We start from the raw sequence: 18921 nt of genomic DNA on the forward strand, positions 1-18921 counted from the left end.
TTTTGTCCAGTGGTACTAATGATGCAGAACTCAGATCTACCGCCTCATGGTCTGTAATTGGTTCTTTTATATGGCAAAACTTCCGGTTACGCATGTAAAATTGATACTGTGTATCTCAAGTCATTGATGCGGCATTGGACTCCTTGAAAGATAGCCATTTTCTGCGGTGTCTGCTGGTTATCTGTGCCACCACCTGGCCACAAACATGTTGATGTAAGTCCCATAGACCGTCCTGAGTCTCCGCAGCTTTGAAGAAACTGACATTATTTTAGCCACCATCCTTCAAGTTCTAGTGTCAAATTCCCTTTCACTGGAGCATTACTTCGCAATTTGACCAGTTAGTTCTTCTGGTCTCTTTGCTAACATATCTCACACTCATCATTGACACATTCCTTCCCTAGTAGATATTATTATGTCTAAAGATATCTACCCCATCGCTGTGGCTCATTATGGCGCTAAGGCCATGTGAGTCAAACACTGGTTCATACTCATCATCAAAAAGAGTAGCCAAAGCATTTTACCAGGAAAAGGACTATAGAAGCCCACGCCCATCAGATTTCAGTTCTACAACCAACTACAATGTGAAAACTCCACAGGACCTGTCTGACGTTCTCGAGTCCACTGCATACCTGGGTATGGTGAAGGTGGGGTCGATCCCCAAGGACCAGCTGGAGAACGTCCAATGAATTATCCAGGATACGCCCGTCACCCTCAATAACACCAGCTGGAACTGTCGTTACTGGGTCATTTCAGCCTTGGAGCGTCTCCAGAATAAAGGGTACAGCGTTGAGGCGAAGTCATTGACCGACCTCCTGCGAGAGCTGGACGAAGTCGTAAGAGAGGACGCGTAGGTGAACTCCTAAGCAAAGGCACTCCCAGGAAGGCTCAGAGGTACGGTTTTGTTTTCTTCCGAAGTACGACTCGCCGAATTGATGCAACTTAGTTTGAATAATCCTCAGGAAATCCCGCACATGAAGAAATAGACAGTATATCAAACGCGTACCTCATCGAAGAATCGATTGTAAATGTATTATTCCCAACTCATCGGTTGCCGATCCTTTGCAAGGGATATATTTCATTCCTGCGAGTAATAGTGACAAACGCCGCATTTTTGGAGGAATCTAACGGTATGTATCGGAACATGAACAAACTACAACTAGGACATATACAACACGGAACGCCCCAACATACCCTCGAGATACTTCACAAGAATCCTCGCCTCATCCACTGTGATATTAGCCTCTTTGCATTTCTTCGAAAACTCCGCCTGTGGGACATCCACCCACGACCTCCCAGTAATCCTGACGACGTCACATATCTTCTTCAACGTCACACAGACCGTCTTGTGAGGTGCACAGGGATGTTTCCACGCTCGTCATTGGCATACTTGGGAACAATACGGAATCTTCCCGCAGCCCCCACAGTATTGGAATCTCTTCCCTCGCAGCGTGAATGTCTGCGAACAGCCGTACAACCCACATTTGTCCATATCCAGCAACGACTTCAGAGTCGCTACAGTACTAGCATAGGGATCAGGGCTCGTCATCGCTGCTGCGATCCTACGAGACTTGGGTAGAAAAGCTGGGTGGTACTGTGTAACGTCTTTCTGCTTGAGATAGAGATGATGTATCATCCCCCCAGTGTCTTGGAAGCATTCCTTGATGATCAGACGTGAAACGACGGAATTGGAAGTTGAAGACGCGATGCGGAGGGCTTTAGCGAGCAGGAGGAGAAGGGCTTCTCCGTAAGGCTGCCACAGCATCACCATCTGCATCATTATCCCTAAATCCTTCCACATAGAATCAGATCCCATGGTCCCCGTAAGTCGTATAAAATCGTGTATCGACGCTAGATCGAAGGGGTGTACGTCACGATATTTTCCAGAATTCAGCTTGTCGAGCCGTGATTCGAAGATGGAAAGGATGCGAGAGGGATAATCAGGCATTTTGGAGAAGGATGACACGAAGGTGCTTCCGGACGACCGAAGAAGGATGTTAATGTAGGTGACGATGTGTGTGACCTCGTATAGATCAACCCATGTCCAGAGCATTTGCATTGTAACGTCCGTGCCCTGCGGGAATGTATTGGTAGGCTTTGTGGGCCACTGCGGCTGGAGACCACTTCGTTCTGCTTTGTGCGCTTCCCTCCCCATCCTGCGAAGTTGGGGTATGCCAGTATCTAACTCTGGACGGATGATAGCACGAACGACCAGCTCCATTATCGAGTCAAGAACATCTGTAAATGTGCATTGCGATTTGGGGTATCGAAAGTCGCGAAGATTATGGATCAGTTTGATATCGCGGTCGGTTTCGACCATGCAAGCACACTTCTCCAAGGAGGTTCTGAATGAAAGAGCCTCGGATTGGGATCGTGAGACCGTGAGGAAGTGAATAAGTGTATCAAATATGTCGTGCCTGGTTCTCTGTAGTATTACGATTTCACGCCGTATCTTATCTTATCCGACCCATCGTAATCCTCATATGCTAATCTTCCGACTCTGATCGCACTCCTACATGCTGGTATCGTGTGTTTCATGCACCGTTACAGACACTCATACTATATTTAGAATGACTCAAACTGTATTTAAGTAGCTCGACTGCAGGTCTTAAACCTCAGTCTCGAACTAAAGTTTATTCACCCGATAACTTAGTCTGAACTCACTCTCGCTCACTAAGCGATAGCTCCCTGCACGCAAACCTGTGGACAACATAAAGCGCCTGACCGAAGTGCGAGTCACGCTTAGTTGTTTGATCTTGTTTGTGTAATTGGTCGCTAACAATTAGTTCGAGACTTTCTTACCTCTCATCAACAACCACGTTGACGAGCAGTAACGAATGAACCCCATCGAACAAACCATTACTGACTTCATAGGACTCCAGGGCCTCTGTGCCCTAGTCTACCTTGCATTCCTATATGGATACGAATACCGACGAAACCAGGAGCCAGTCTCCGAAGAAATTATCCCCGTCGAAGCCCCCGTCAAGGAGGATAGACGACAGGACACACCCCCTCCTGACTACGTCAACGACAGATCTAACCCCGTTATCCACTTCATATTCATCAACGATGACGAGTGGATCACAGAAGACTCCAGCACAAGTGAGTCCGACGACTCCGACTTCGAAATGGAAGGATGGCCCTCACACAGAGGCCCAGTCGTTGAAGAAGAAGAAGAGCGGGGAATCTACGAACAAGGGATGGACCAGCGTGTTCTCTCTCCCATTACCGAAGAGGAAGGGGAAAGCGAAGGAAGTGACCCCTGGAACGCCCCTTCCCCCACCTCAACCGAAAACTCGACCGCCAACCCTGGGTACGATTCAAACGGGCAGCGCCTCTATCAGCGAGGGCTTAGACATCATCTGGGAGAAAGAAGAGAGGCTGAAGATGGAACTGGAAGCAGTTCAAATGAAGAAAGCAGCAATACAGAGGAGGACTACGACAGCGACGAGCCCCCAGGCCCGCCCAACAACTGGTCCCCTCCAAGGTTGGACTCCAGAGGAGAAACCTGGGGCAACTACTATGCCCGCGATGACTCATCAGACGACGAAGGCAGTTACCTCAACCTCGTCACCCGCCCGAACACCCCAATCATCGTCAACGATCGGGCCCGGGAAGCCACTACCGAGCTCGACAGCTGCGGACCCACATACGACACAGACGCCAGCTGCGATATATGCAGACAGATACAGGACTACGCCGACGCTTGGCTCATGTACGAGGGAATCGAAGCCCCTGCCTCCGTCCTCCCCTACGCCATCTACCCCCTCGCACCAGAACACCCCCACGCAGCCCCCGTTCCCTTCGTTGCACCCTGGGTATGGGATAGACCCCGAAGACCAGACTTCGATCAGGTCATACTCAGGGTCAACGAGTGGGCACGAATCGTTCGGAACTGGAACCGAATCGTTACAGGAAGCACGGAGCCTTTTGAGCGAGTCCGACCAATCGGACTTAGAGGAAGGCGAAATTTATGAGAACCCTGGAATAGGGCAGCCTTCGACCTATCACAGCAGCATAGGGTCGGGGAGTATGGAGATGAAGACATCATCCCGGAATTTGTGGAAGGATCTAGCTCGGGAGCCTACTGAGGCTGAACTAGAAAATATGACATACTTTGTTACGGTTATTCTTTTCTTTTTCTTTTCCTTTTATTTTCTTTTCTTTTCATTAGTCAGCCGGATTACGCGAGACGCGATCATCACGGACTGACTGCGCAGTCGTATTTTTAGAATACTCACGTGTATTTAAGTAGAGCCTCAGCTGGTCTGAACCCCAGCTTCGGCTAAGGTTAATTCTACCTGACATCGAACTCCGTCCTTCGTGACTATTTGTCCCATCGACTTTCATTGCCTTTGACTAGCTAAAGCGTCGTCTACCGAAGTGCGAGTAGCGACCTTAGCTCGATCTAAGTCGATAGAGTTAGTGGCTAACATTTAGCCGAAGCTCGACATCGCCGCCCAGCGCCACGTCAGAGAACGAACGCTGCCTGACGATATTACACCATTGCATTCCCTAGTTAAACCGAAACGGTTGCTAGTAGCACTTTGACGTTTCGTCGGTGCAATCTACCTTTCAGATCGAATACCCCTTGCTTGACCAGAGGAGGTCATCGCCTGTGTTCGTGTGGACAACCCGGTGCTTGTCAACGCATAGCGAGTGGACCGACGGAAAAGCACTCACTTCCAAAATTCATCCGATACACTTCCTCGTTGCAGTAGTCCTTTGGGTAATCCCCTTCCGACTACTCCTTCTGTTGTTTGTGTTCGTCTTGATTGTTGGATTCATCCTATATGACGACCTTATCCTTGCAGTCTTTGTGACTGTACTCCTTACCTTTGCCCTAATCGGACTCGGAGTATCGGCAGTGTTACTAGCAGGCCTGCTAGTCGCCCTGTATATGCTATATCCCTGTCTCGTTTAAGGACACCACGCATCCCAATACGAAACCCTTCGTTCTCGCCCTCCAGCTCGCCTCACTGTTGACAATCGCGTTGTTAATAGTCACGAGCACTCCCGACTCTGAAAGTTGCGAGATCTTGTTAATGAACGGTTCCAACTACGAGACCGACCTTAGCCTGATCATCGCGCTCCTCATCGTCCTCACCATCCTTGCTGTTTACCAGCTTGCATGGTCAATCGTCGACTTACGCAGCGGATAGATCCCCGGACGAATGCCCTGGTCCGAATCCATTCTCGCCGTCTTCGCGACTTTTATACTCTTTTTCTTGTCCATTATTTTGTACCGACTTCGTCGTTGTTGCCAGCGGAGACAAATCCACGCACAACTTCCTATCCATTACATTCCCAGCGCACCGGCATATCCACCTCCGGTAATTGACATTCCATCGGCATCCCAGCAGACAGTAGGAGATGTCGGATCCAGCAGATCTGGGGGACCTGGAGAGTCCCTCTACACATCGTCGCGACCCAGCTCGCGATCCTCAGAGTCGAGCACCGACTCCTACAGAAGCGCCTCCAGCACACCAGCAGACTCCATCAACATCACCGATACCCGGGGGGTACTCCTCGACCGAGGAGACTCGCCCTTACCAGGTCTCTTCGACCAGTCTCCAATCCAAGGCGAGTCTGGCGACGACAGAGGCCGAGGACAAGGCACCAGGCCTCTGGACGAGGGCGAAGAAAGCCCTGACACCGAGTTCGAAGGGGACGAGCTCACCGAGTGGGAAAGGACTAGACTCGACGACCTCCTCAACGACCTCTACTTGAGCGAGGAGGAAGATGCCCCCGATCCCGGAAGCTCCACGAGCAGCAGGACCCACTCAGGGTGGGGACATAAAGGTGTATGGGAGGAGGTCCGCGACAGAAGAATCGCGGCCGACGACGCAAGAGACCGCGCAAGAATGGCGCGCACCAGGGGTCGCCGAGACGACTTCTACGACGATCCCGGAGAGCTTGGCCTCGGAGCCTCCGCGGCTACCACCCGTGCAGCTCACCCACAGCCTGTTCCAAGGGCCTGGCCAACCAATAGAGGACCCCCGGTCGCCTGGTACCCCGACACCAGTTGGGTCTACGCCGACGACGGGGAAGAGACTCCTGTGGCCGGAGTCCCGACCAGCGGAGAGCCCAACCCAGTCTCTTCGGGGCCCGAGGCCCCAACACTCCCTTCCCCCGTCGCCTCGCACGAGCCGACGGATGGGGAGCTTTGGAGTGAGTTCCCAGATTATGACGCCGAAGAACTTGGAACAATTACCTCTTCCGAGCGACTCGCCGGAGTCTCCGACTGGGAACCGTCAGTCGCGTCGCGCGCCTTCGCCAACCCTATCCCTCCAACCCAGCATCCGTGGCCGCTCCTCTATCACACGTACGTCAAGTCCCTCCGACTCTCTCGAGATGCCCGGGAGTCCCCAGAGGTCCAGGCCCGAATGGACAGAGGCAGAGCGCATGATGCACGCATCAGACGCGCCGAGGAGGACGCCCTCTATGGGCCCAACGGCTTCTGGGACCTTCCCCTCGAGCCCGACGCCACCCCCGAAGAAGTCGACAACCGAATACGGGCCGCTGCCGTTCGCTACACAGGATACGCCCGAAGGGCGGGAACAGACCTCGAGGCCAGAGCCCGAGCGTGGAGAGTCTATCAGGAGGAGATCTCCAACGAGGACTCCGACATCGGGAGGTGGAGGCGAAACAAGGAGATTGACCGACTCGCCCGAGAGAGGCAGGAGAGCAAGGATGCCGAGTCGACCTCCAAACCAGGCCCTGGAACCGACGGTAATGGCGGCGGTAAAACAGGTCCTCCTTCAGGGCCCAGTGCCTAGGCCCGCCATTTTCGAACTTTTACCATGGCATGGACTATACGAGATAATGATGGAGGATATGGAAAAAGACCCGCAGTGGCTCTTCTCCGAGGCGGGGGAAGATTACCGACACGCCAAACAGTCAGGAGACGTGTACCTGATGAAAAATATCCTCGAAGTAGAAACCTGGCACAGGGCAGCCATCGTCTGGAACCTGATGAACCCAGGAGTGCCCCAGCAGGAGTGCGAACCGTACCGACGGCCCCAGCCGATGCCCCACCCGACGGACCCGTCGGACTTTTTCCCAGAGGGGTTCTTCGGAGGAGCAGGAGAGGATGACGACGATATGGACGATCCGGGTGCCGGACCGTCTCACCCTGACAAGGGGAAAGGGTCCACGGTGCCCCCACAGCCACCAATGGGACCAAACCCGCCTTGGAACTTCGGCAGCTATACGCCGCCAGGAAACAACAGGAACCTGCGGTCGGTGTCGCGACCGCCCAAGGCACCGGTGCCTCCGCACGTGCCATCCCCTCCTGACCCGATTCCACCTTGGCAACTAGCGCCGGGGGCCGTCAATAACCCGTGGAACGATGTCAAACCCAAGCTGGTGACCCAGCCGGAATACTTTACCGGGGTTTCTTCGGACATCACGCGCTTCCTACATCACTGTGAAGTCTACTTCGCGGTGTTCCCCATGTACTACACCATGAACGATCAGGGGCACAACCCCTACCACATTACGTTCGCTCAAGGGTATCTACGAGGGGACGCGCAGCGATGGTGGGTCGATCAGTACTACCGATACCGGGACCCGCAAGGTCACTGGAGATTCCCCACGTGGGCGGAATTCTCCCAAGACCTTACGCGCGAGTTCCGCGAGGTAGCGGAGTTAACCATCTGGAAGGCGGAATGGAAGAAGATACGACAAGCGGATTTCAAATCCACAGTCGAGTTTTTCGCGAAGTTTGAACGGTTGGCCCACAAGTGCGAGGAGTTCGGAGACGAGAAGCAAATGTTCGAAGCGGTGGAAGCGGCAATCAGGCCGACGGTACGCAACACGGTTATGCATGGGGACAACGAACGCCCCACAACCTATGCCCAGTGGAAGGCCAGGGTGTTGCGTATCGATGCGAACTATCGATACGGGGTAGCCCAGGGACTGGGCAGTAAGTCCTCCTCGAACCAAGGAGGTTCGGGTCGAGGCAATCAATCGAAGGGAACGGGTGGCGATAAGAAGGATGCCACGGGAACCACATACGGTGGGGCAGGGCAGCCAATGGAGATCGACAAGCTTCGGTCCGACAAGCGATGCTTCAAGTGTGGAAACACTGGGTGGAACCCGAAGCATAAATGCCCTGACGACAAGTCGAAGTGGCTCCCCGTGAAACTTCCCCCTCGCAAAAAACCCAACGTCGCCCGTCTTCGCCAGTTGCTCGCTGAAGCCGAGAAGGAAGAATTAGGCAAGGATACCAAGATCGAGGAGGTCAAGGAGGAGAAGTCGAAGGACGATAAGTCGTCAAAAGACCAGCCGACGTCGAAATAAGCGATTCGACGGCGTCGGCAAAGGACTTAGTTTCCATTGGTGCGCGCTCCTGTACTACTAGTCGGACTTATACTACGTATGTAGGTACTCCGTTTGAACAATATCAGAACATTTTCGCCGTGCTACCAGTAGAAGAAACTAAGGAATCGGAATCGCAAAAGCAAGACGGCGTAGGAGGGGATTTCCGCCACTCCGTGCAGCCTGCGCCCAGTACTGAACCCCTAGGGGCCGTCCGAGCTCAGGAACCCCCGGCTCACCGCACAGGGAAAGCCCCTCGAGGGCAGAGCCCCCTAGGTCGAGTCTCGACTGCACCCTTGACGAAGGGAGGTCACCCCGGAGAGGGAGAAAGGTCGTCAGCCCAGCCCGTAGGGCCTGCGTTCCCGCCTGTGGGGGCGTCTGTTCTTACGGGAAGCGTCGGAAAAGCAGCTGAGGCGGTGAACTCGCGGGACCACCTGCACCCAGTAGCCGAGGGACACCCGGTGGCCAACAGTGTAGACCCCTCGAGGGAGCCAATATGTGTGCCCCCGCGAAGGGCAGCCCGAAGTACTGCCGGGTCTAGGAAGAGCAGTAAGTATGGATCCGATGTGGGGGTTACAACGCCGCGCACAAGCGCCCGTGGCCAGGGCCGAACAAAGGGCAGAGAGCCCTCCCCCACCACCTCGACTACCAAAGGCGCCCAAGTGCCGCCTCGGGACCTTTCTCGTCCCGGTGACCAAATGCCACTTCGAGGCAAGACACCCTCGGTCTCTGTAGAGGAAGTAGAAGACGAGGAAGCTTACCTACGGTCCGACATCCCCACGATCAGCCCGAAGGGGAAGTCTCCTGTGACCCCCGTACCCGATTTGAAAGGTAAGGAACGGAAGCCCGTTCAAGACACGTATTACCAACCCTTCGGTCCGCATTGGACCCGAAGGGCGCTACGACTGGCCAAGAACGAACCCGCCGCATTTGCTACCCTTCACCGTTGGGTACATCCTCGACGGACAGGGGAGGTAACCGCCGAGTTGTGGCAAGTGCTCAAGGAGCAACCCGAGACTGCCGCTGAAGCGAGAGACAAATGGGAGTGGCTGGAGGATCTCACCAAACCACCTATGTACATACGAGGAAGGAAGGGGCACAATGTATCGATTACCGTACAATTGGAAACGTTAGACACACGGGAAACGCATTCCATAAAGGCGTTAGTCGACAGCGGCGCCACGGGCAGCTCGATAGACCGCACCTGGGCCCAGAGTCACGCTCTCAATCTTAAAAAGGCGGCCCGACCAGTCCCGGTGTATAATGCAGATGGCACCCGCAATAAAGGCGGTGACATCACCGAATATGCCGAGGTACGGCTTCGTATTGGGGACCACGTGGAACGGATCGAACTGGCCGTAGTAGACCTGGGCTCTACCCCCCTTTTCCTCGGCCATGATTGGTTGCAGAGACATAACCCCTTGATCGACTGGGATACCGGAGCGGTCACCCTAGCTTGATGCGCATGTCGAAAAATTCCCTTCTCCCTGCCGGATACGGATCCGTCGTCCAGATGGGACGAATATGAAGAGGGGGACACCATCCTGGTCATCGACTTCGAAGAAGCGTTTCACGTACGAGCCATGGGTACTAAAGCTAATGAACTGGCCGCCCGAGCTAATGCAAACAAGGAGGCCAAGTCCTTTGAAGAAATCGTACCGGATGACTACAGGGACTTCGGGGACGTTTTCGCCAAAGAGAATTTTGACGAGTTACCTCCACGAAAGCCCTGGGATCACGCCATTGAACTAGTCCCAAATGCGAATGCAAACTTGGACTGCAAGGTCTACCCTCTCAACCGAACGGAGCAGGAAGAACTGGACAAGTTCCTAGATGAGAACCTGTCCACCGGGCACATCCAACCCTCGAAATCCCCAATGGCATCTCCGTTTTTCTTCGTCAAAAAGAAGGACGGTAAGCTTCGTCCTGTCCAGGACTACCGAAAACTCAATGAGATGACCATTAAAAATCGGTACCCGCTACCACTCATTGGAGAACTCATGGACCGGCTAAAGAAAGCCCGATATTTCACCAAGCTGGACGTACGCTGGGGCTATAATAATGTCAGGATCAAGCACGGGGATGAGTGGAAGGCCGCTTTCCGAACTAACCGCGGCCTCTATGAGCCGCTGGTGATGTTCTTTGGACTTACCAATTCCCCAGCCACCTTTCAGTGGATGATGAACGACATCTTTAAGGATCTCATCACCGCTGGAGAAGTATCGGTCTATTTAGACGACATTCTCATCGCCTCCAAAACCAAGAAGGAGCATAAACGCATCGTACGTGAGGTACTTCGAATCCTCCACGAAAACAAATTGTTTCTTAAAGCAGAAAAGTGCGAATTCGAAGTAGAAGAGACCGAGTACCTAGGGGTACTCATTAGCGAAGGGAAGATTCGAATGGATCCCGTCAAGATTGCCGGTCTTCTAGACTGGCTGGCCCCGACGAAAAAACAAGAACTCCAATCGTTCTTGGGGTTCTGCAATTTTTATCGGCGGTTCATCCATGATTATAGCAAGCACGTTAAGCCGCTTACCGCGCTCACGGGAAAGGTAGAATGGAGGTGGAAAGAAGCTCAGCAGACGGCCTTCGAGAAGCTCAAAGAGCTCTTTTGAGAGGACGTGGTCTTAGCCATCCCACTAGACGAAGGGAGGTTTCGGGTAGAAGCGGACTCTAGTGAAGGAGCCATCGGGGCAGTACTATCCCAATGGCAAGAAGAGAAGTGGCGACCGATAGCCTTCCTTTCGAAGTCGCTATCCTCTACGGAGCGCAACTACGAGATTTACGACAAGGAGCTCCTTGCTATCATGGTCGCCTTGGAGGAATGGCGACAATACCTCATGGGTGCCCGAGAAGACTTCGAGATTTGGACAGATCACTCCAATCTCCAGTACTTCCGAAAACCTCAGAAGCTCAACCGACGACAGGCCCGGTGGGTGACCGAACTGGCCGAGTACCAATTCACCCTACACCACAAACCTGGAGCTCAAAATCGGAAGGCCGACCTCTTATCCAGGCGAGCGGACCACGACCAAGGGAAGAACGACAACCAAGACGTGATCGTTCTCAAACCCGCTCACTTCCGAGCCCTTGTGATGCCCACTGCCGAGGAGCTACATGAGAGGATCAAAACGACTACCCATGATCCACGCAAATGGGACAGAGGTATCTCGGACTCCCTCAACCATGAAAAGGGGGTGTTTCGGGATCAAGACCTACTATGGTATGATGGTCGCATCTATGTACCGAGAGATCGACAGATACGGGGCGAGATCATAGCCCTCAAACATGATCACATAACAGCAGGACACCCAGGGGTAGAAAAAACGAAAGAACTAATTCTGCGAGACTACTGGTGGCCTCGAATGCGCCAAGATGTAGACGCGTACGTCCAGGGGTGCGAAGTTTGTCAATGCACCAAGGCGGATCGACGCCCCAAGAAAGCGCCTCTTCACCCGAACGAGGTTCCCACTTGACCGTGGATGCACATTTCGGTCGACATGATCACCAAACTTCCCGACTCCAAGGGAAACAATTCCATTCTCGTCCTAGTCGATAGGTTTTCTAAAACTATCATCCCCATTGCGTGCACCGAGGAACTTTCGTCCCTAGGATTCGCTAAAATCCTACGCGACCATGTCTACGTGCCGTACGGAGTGATGCCCGAGAAAGTCATCTCCGACCGAGGGGCCGTCTTCGTGTCAAAATTTATGAAGGAGTTCTACACCCTTCTTCATGTAACAGGGAATCCTTCGACGGCCTACCATCCCCAGACGGATGGGCAAACAGAAAGAGTTAATCAAGAGATTGAAAAATATCTCAAGATGTTTGTCAACTACCGTCAAAACGATTGGAGCGATTGGCTACCCCTCGCTGCGTTCACACACAATAACCGGAAGCATTCAGCAACCGGTTTTTCCCCTTACAAAGTGGTCTTCGGGCGCGATGGACAAGTCATCAAAACAGCCCAACGTCCAGAGGCTGGTACCGGCCGCCTCCAAACTTGTCCAAGGGATTCAAGAAGTGCAAGAGAAGGCGAAAGAATCGCTGGAACGAGCCGCCGAATCAATGAAAAAGGCTTATGATAAGCATAAAGGACAAGCACAGAACTACCAAGCCGGCGATAAGGTGTGGTTGGATGCTACCAACCTGAACCTCCCCGTGTCCGACGAAGAAATTAGGAGACAGACGAGTAGGACCTTTCGAGATCGTCACCAAGAAAGGAGCGTCAGCATACGAACTGAAGCTCCCTGTGAAATGGCGCATCCATAACCGATTTAACGAATCCCTACTGACTCCTTACCACGCTCCGGAATTCCCCAATCAATCCCGACCGGAGCGACCGCCCCCAGAATTGATTGACGATGAAGAAGAATATGAGATCGAAGAGATCGCGGGGGAGAGAGACAGAGTTATTGGTCGCGGGCGAACCCGCCGTACCATTACGGAATACCTTGTCAAATGGAAAGGCTACCCAATAGAGGAGAACTCATGGGTGAAACGCTCCGATATGGCGAACACGGAAGAACTCGTTAATGACTACGAAACGCGTATTCAAAAGATGATCTGGACCGTGAACGACAAAGGCCGAACGGTCGGGTTCAATGATAAGATACCGCGTAACTTACCGATCGCATACCATGACCCCAACAGCCCGTGCGTTACCGACATTGTAACAGTATGCTCATCCGAGTGCACCAACCCTAAACACTCGGACGTACAAGACAACTCCGATTCCGCTTCCATAATCATCGATCAAATTCTCCCTTCCGGCGAGTCTCCAGAAGCAGAAACTGAGGTAAATCTGCAGAACCTTGAACGGATACAAGAAAATTGGGACTCAGACACCAATAACGAGGAAGACACAGATGATGATACCTGGTCTTTCTATTCGGAGTCGCGCCACTCAACCACAAGTGACGAAACGGACTCAAACGCCCCATCACAGATGAGCGCGGCCTAGATAGGCCATTTTTTACGGTGTAGAAGGGGATTTCCACCGCTCAATCACGAGCATTGAACCCTTAGGGATCGCGGATCCCGACAGACAGTCGAGGCCTAACCGGCGCAAAGTGGCTTAGGATTTATAGGAACCTACGTCCAGGGGGAGAGAGGGTCAGAGGCCGAACACAACGCGTGGCTTTTCATGGTGTAGCGGAGGTCCAATCGATCCTGTTTTAAAGCAGAAGGGAGCCCCTCGACTCGCCGATGTGGAAGGAAGGAGATATATTCTCATTCGGGACGAATGAGTCTTAAGGAGGGGGTAATGTTACGGTTATTCTTTTCTTTTTCTTTTTCTTTTTCTTTTCCTTTTATTTTCTTTTCTTTTCATTAGTCAGCCAGATTACGCGAGACGCGATCATCACGGACTGACTGCGCAGTCGTATTTTTAGAATACTCACGTGTATTTAAGTAGAGCCTCAGCTGGTCTGAACCCCAGCTTCGGCTAAGGTTAATTCTACCTGACATCGAACTCCGTCCTTCGTGACTATTTGTCCCATCGACTTTCATTGCCTTTGACTAGCTAAAGCGTCGTCTACCGAAGTGCGAGTAGCGACCTTAGCTCGATCTAAGTCGATAGAGTTAGTGGCTAACATACTTGGAAATGCTGCATTGGACCGAGAAAAAGTTACCCCGAGAGATCTCGTGGAACGGGTCAACCCAGGGTAGATATTTTCAGAAAAAAAAGAACTCGCACATCGGAAGCCAGGTGCTATACCGGGAAATGATCTTCCATACCAACATTCTATGGAACCAAGTGCACCCGGACGACTACGTAGACCTCGGGGAACGGTACCAGGTCCCAGCCCCATCAGAAGCGTCAAGTGGAAGCACAGTGGACTTAAGCCACTTATCCATTCTCAGAAGGACAGGGTACGTTGACCCTAGCCGGCTATTCGCCGCAGCAGGAACACCAGGCAGTGCAAGCGCAGCAGCCGCCGCAGCCGCAGCCCTCCCTACGGCTCCAGCCCCTGCACCACCAGGACCCCCATCTCCCCACCACAATCCTGCCTTACGATCGTTACCACGCCCCGCGGCCATCCCAATCCCCGCAGACCCCGTACAACCACCGAACACGCCACCACCCTTCATAGTGGGAGTGGCAAACACGAACCCGTGGGCACAGGTAAAGCCGCAATTGGCGGAACCCCCCGAGAAGTTCGAAGGGAACTCCAGCGATGTGGATCGATTCCTAAACCAGTGCGAGGACTACTTCAACGTATTCCCACAGCAGTTTACGATGAATGCGCACGGACAAAGCCCCAATCGGGTAGTATTCTGCACATTCAGATTCGCAGGCAAAGCATTGCACTGGTGGAACCATGAGAGGGACGAGTACTATGATAAGACATGCGGGTACCTCAGGTACCTGGCATGGCCGATATTCCGACAAACAATCGAAGAGCAGTTCAGGACGGACACCGAAATAGAACTCAAGCTGCAGGAGTTCAAACGCATTCGACAAAACATGTACAAATCGGCAAAAGAGTTCTTCCGGGACTTCGAACGCTTAGCCAAGGAATCCGGAAAACGGCACAATGAGGAGTACATGATCGAAATCCTCAAACCCGCCATCCGGAAGAACGTAAAAACCGCGATACACGCCACCGGAACTGTGCTACCCCGAACCTATGCCGAATGGAAGTTCCGGGTAGAACAAATGGACTATAACTACCGCGTTGGACTAGCTGAGGACACGGGAAGGAGCCAAGGGAATCAGGGACAACAGAACAAGGGAATGGGAAAAGCTGGAAGTTCCGGGAATTCCCAGGGTGATAAGAAGACGAGCACGGGCACCACGTATGGGGGTCAGGGACAACCTATGGAAATAGACCGTCTTCGCAAAGAAGGGCGATGCTTCTGCTGTGGTCACAAGGGACACCGAAAGCAAGACAACAAGTGCCCAAAGGACCAAAGCACTTGGCTCGTCAAACACCAGCCCAAGTTCTCCCGAGCGGAAGTCCGCGCAATGTATAATCAAGTACTCCAGGACGAAGAAGCAGAAACGGCAACGTCAAAGATCGAGGAGGTAAAAGACGAGCCGGCGGCATAGGCGACAAACGCACGTCGGCTAAGGACTTAATTTCATTTAGTGGTGCGTCATCAGAACCCGCAGGACAGACTAATCTACCGCATGTAGTATCTCAAGGCAATGAAACAATTTTCACACGTTCACAAAATGAAATTACCAAGTCGCATAAAAAGAACAACGGTGTACAGGGGATTTCCACCGTGCTAGAAGAAGAACCCCACTCAAGATCCTTGGCCACCGGTGCGAAAGCACAAACCGTTGACACGGTGCAAGGCGGCGGGAAACTCGGGATCAACCTCACTCCGTCAGGGGCAGGTGATGGCACGGGGAACAGAGAGAGAGCGGCCGAGCCCAAGGCGAGCAGTGAAGAACCCCACTCGGGGGCAGAATGTACGCACCAGCCACAAGTGACCGACTGCCCCCATCGTGGAACGGAGCCGCAAAAGGGAACGCGAATCCCCAACAACAAAACCGCTGCCCCACAAAGAACAGTCAAGACGAATGGGGACCCCGCGCCCACAGCAAGATACACGGTGCGTCTACCTCCATCTATGCTAACACATAATGGCACTGAGGGCTCGTGTTCCTCGGTGGGTGGGTCGGTGGGACCATTATGTGATTCCCCTATTACCAATAAAAAACCCGTTTCCGTTGAAGAAGTGCCAGATGAGGAAGACGACTACAGTTATCAACAAAGCCTCAAACCGCAAAAAGGGGAAGACCCGGTGGAACACCGCCGAGGAGTACCCAGAAGACTATGAAGTAACGGAACTGGAGCCAGAATATTATTATGACAAATGGGATCAGGGATGGTTAAAACCGCACAGTGCAGAGTGGGTACGAAGAAAAATGCACGAGGAAAAAACAATGGACGGCAGAATGGCTACCCTACGCATGTGGGTGCATCCCCGGCGCCTAATCGAGGTAGATGAGGACTTGGTCCTAGACCTCATAGGATCCCCCCAGGAGACGTATCGACAACGAGAACTCTGCCTGCAAAACATGCAAGACCTCCGTGCACCCCCACAGTACATATGTGGCGGGCGGGGAAGGAGCGTCAATATCCGAGTACAACTAGAAACGCTGGACACCAGTCAAATACGAGCCGTGGATGCTTTGGTGGACAGCGGATGTACCGGAAGCTGCATCAATCGAACCTTCGTACAGGAGCACCAGCTCAACACGGTAAAGCTTGCCAAAGCCCAGGCAGTCTATAATGCAGACGGAAGTCGGAACAGGGGAGGAGATATAAACGAAGTAGTGGAACTCCGAATGACCATCGGAGACCACCACGAGAAAATAGATCTCGCGGTTGTTGACCTAGGAAACGTACCATTATTTCTAGGCCACGACTGGCTCAAACAACACAATCCGATCATTGACTGGAAAAACCGGGGCCGTATCCTTAGTCCGATGTTCTTGCCGCAAGATACCCTTTCAACTTCCTGACGAAGATCCAGAGCAACAGTGGGGAACAGAAGTAGAAGAAGGGGACACCATCCTAATCATTGATTTCGAGGAAGCCCTACACGTACGAGCTATGGGGAGCAAGGCAAATGAATTAGCCGCCAAAGCTAATCAAGCCAAAACGGCAAAAACATTTGACGAGATAGTACCGGAGCCCTACCGGGAATTTCGAGACGTATTTGCAAAAGAAAACTTTGACGAGCTACCGCCGCGGAAACCGTGGGACCACGCTATCGAACTAGTCCCCAACGCAAACGCAAGCCTAGACTGCAAGGTCTACCCACTTAACCCCACGGAGCAGGAAGAATTGGACAAATTCCTCGATGAAAACCTAGAGTCGGGAAGAATTCGACCCTCCAAATCCCCCATGGCATCGCCATTCTTCTTTGTCAAAAAGAAAGACGGCAAATTACGGCCGGTCCAGGATTACTGGAAGCTAAATGAAATGACCATTAAAAACCGATACCCCCTTCCCCTTATCGGCGAATTAATGGATCAGCTCAAGGACGCCAAATACTTCACCAAACTAGACGTAAGGTGGGGATATAATAACGTGCGCATTAGAGACGGGGATGAGTGGAAGGCGGCATTCCGAACCAATAGGGGTCTGTTTGAACCCATGGTAATGTTCTTCGGACTCACAAATTCACCCACGACCTTTCAATGGATGATGAACGATTTATTCAAAGAACAAATCGCTCGTGGAGATGTCACTGTGTACCTGGACGACATCCTAATCTGCACCAAGGACAAGGACCAGCATCAAACCGTCGTAAAAGAGGTGTTAACCATCCTTCACGCCAACAACCTCTTCCTAAAAGCGGAAAAGTGCGAATTTGAAGTACTGGAAACGGAATACCTTGGAGTCATCATTAGCCAAGGATCAATCCGCATGGACCCCGTGAAGGTGAAAGGGATCACGGAATGGCCCCAACCTACTAAAAAACGAGAACTACAGTCATTTTTGGGCTTCACCAACTTTTACCGAAGATTCATCCAGGACTATAGCCGACACGTCCGACCCTTGACCCAACTCACCGGAAAAACAGAATGGAGATGGGGGATGGAGCAGGAGGAGGCATTCCAGGAAATAAAAAGAAAGTTAGCCGAGGAAGTGGTACTGGCCATACCCACCCGAACTGGAAGATACCGCGTGGAAGCCGACGCAAGTGAGGGAGCAATAGGTGCAGTCTTGTCCCAAGAACAAGAGGGGAAGTGGAGGCCCATAGCATTCCTCTCCAAGGCCCTAACCGTAACGGAACGCAACTACGAGATATACGACAAGGAATTACTGGCAATAATGCTGGCCCTTGACGATTGGAGACATTACCTTATGGGCGCTCAACAAGATTTTGAGATCTGGACAGATCATCAAAATCTGCAGTACTTTCGGAAACCTCAGAAGCTCAACCACCGACAAGCACGGTGGGTAACCGAACTAGCCGAATATCACTTTACCCTTCACCACAAACCAGGCACTGCCAACAAGAAGGCAGACCTGCTATCCCGACGAGCGGACCATGATCAAGGGGGAGGCGATAACCAAGAGGTGGTAGTACTAAAGCCGGAGCACTTCCGAGCCCTCGTAATGCCGGGGGAAGAGGAAATACACAAGAGGATCAAAGCGGCCACATGAGACGTAACCAAGTGGGACAAAGGAGTAGAAGCATCCCTTCATCATCCCTGAGGGATCACCCAAAAGGATGGGTTGATGTACTATGATGCGCGATTATACATACCTCGAGACGCCAAGCTGCGAGGCGAACTAATTGCGTATCATCACGATCATATCACGGCCGGACACCCAGGCGTTGAAAAGACCAAGGAACTGGTGCAAAGGGAATACTGGTGGCCAAAGCTCAAGCAAGATGTGGAAAGATACGTAAAGGGGTGCGAGGCGTGCCAACGCACAAAAACAAGCACACAAAGAAGAAGAGCACCCTTACACCCGCACGCAATACCCTCACGACCTTGGGAACACATAACCGTAGACATGATTGGAGAATTACCAGACTCCAATGGTTATAACGCCATTCTCATGATCGTGGACCGATTCTCCAAGGAAGTCATCCCGATCCCCTGCTCCACGGATCTAACGT

At 52.4% G+C, this 18921-nt stretch overlaps 2 protein-coding genes across 2 annotated transcripts; one reads left to right on the forward strand and one right to left on the reverse strand.

The window, feature by feature from the left end:
• Nucleotides 1–412: 412 nt before the first annotated feature.
• Nucleotides 413–851, forward strand: EV420DRAFT_1648188 (uncharacterized protein; the record flags this gene model as incomplete). Its single annotated transcript, XM_060478122.1, has 3 exons — nucleotides 413–465; nucleotides 503–644; nucleotides 696–851. 3 exons carry the CDS (start codon nucleotides 413–415, stop codon nucleotides 849–851), a joined length of 351 nt encoding a protein of 116 aa, XP_060325604.1.
• A 214-nt stretch (nucleotides 852–1065) lies between these two features.
• Nucleotides 1066–2428, reverse strand: EV420DRAFT_909059 (uncharacterized protein). The gene has a single exon (XM_060483951.1). The coding sequence runs from the start codon at nucleotides 2315–2317 to the stop codon at nucleotides 1376–1378; it is 942 nt and encodes a 313-aa protein (XP_060325605.1). The 5' UTR covers nucleotides 2318–2428; the 3' UTR covers nucleotides 1066–1375.
• Between the last annotated feature and the right edge of the window lie 16493 nt (nucleotides 2429–18921).

The sequence above is a fragment of the Desarmillaria tabescens genome (assembly GCF_030435595.1).
Source record: "Desarmillaria tabescens strain CCBAS 213 chromosome Unknown EV420scaffold_48, whole genome shotgun sequence".
NCBI classification, from domain to species: Eukaryota; Fungi; Basidiomycota; class Agaricomycetes; order Agaricales; family Physalacriaceae; genus Desarmillaria; species Desarmillaria tabescens.

Excerpts from the sequence above, each read along its gene's own strand:
- EV420DRAFT_909059 (XM_060483951.1), bottom strand. The coding sequence starts at position 2,317 with ATGGTCGAAACCGACCGCGATATCAAACTGATCCATAATCTTCGCGAC.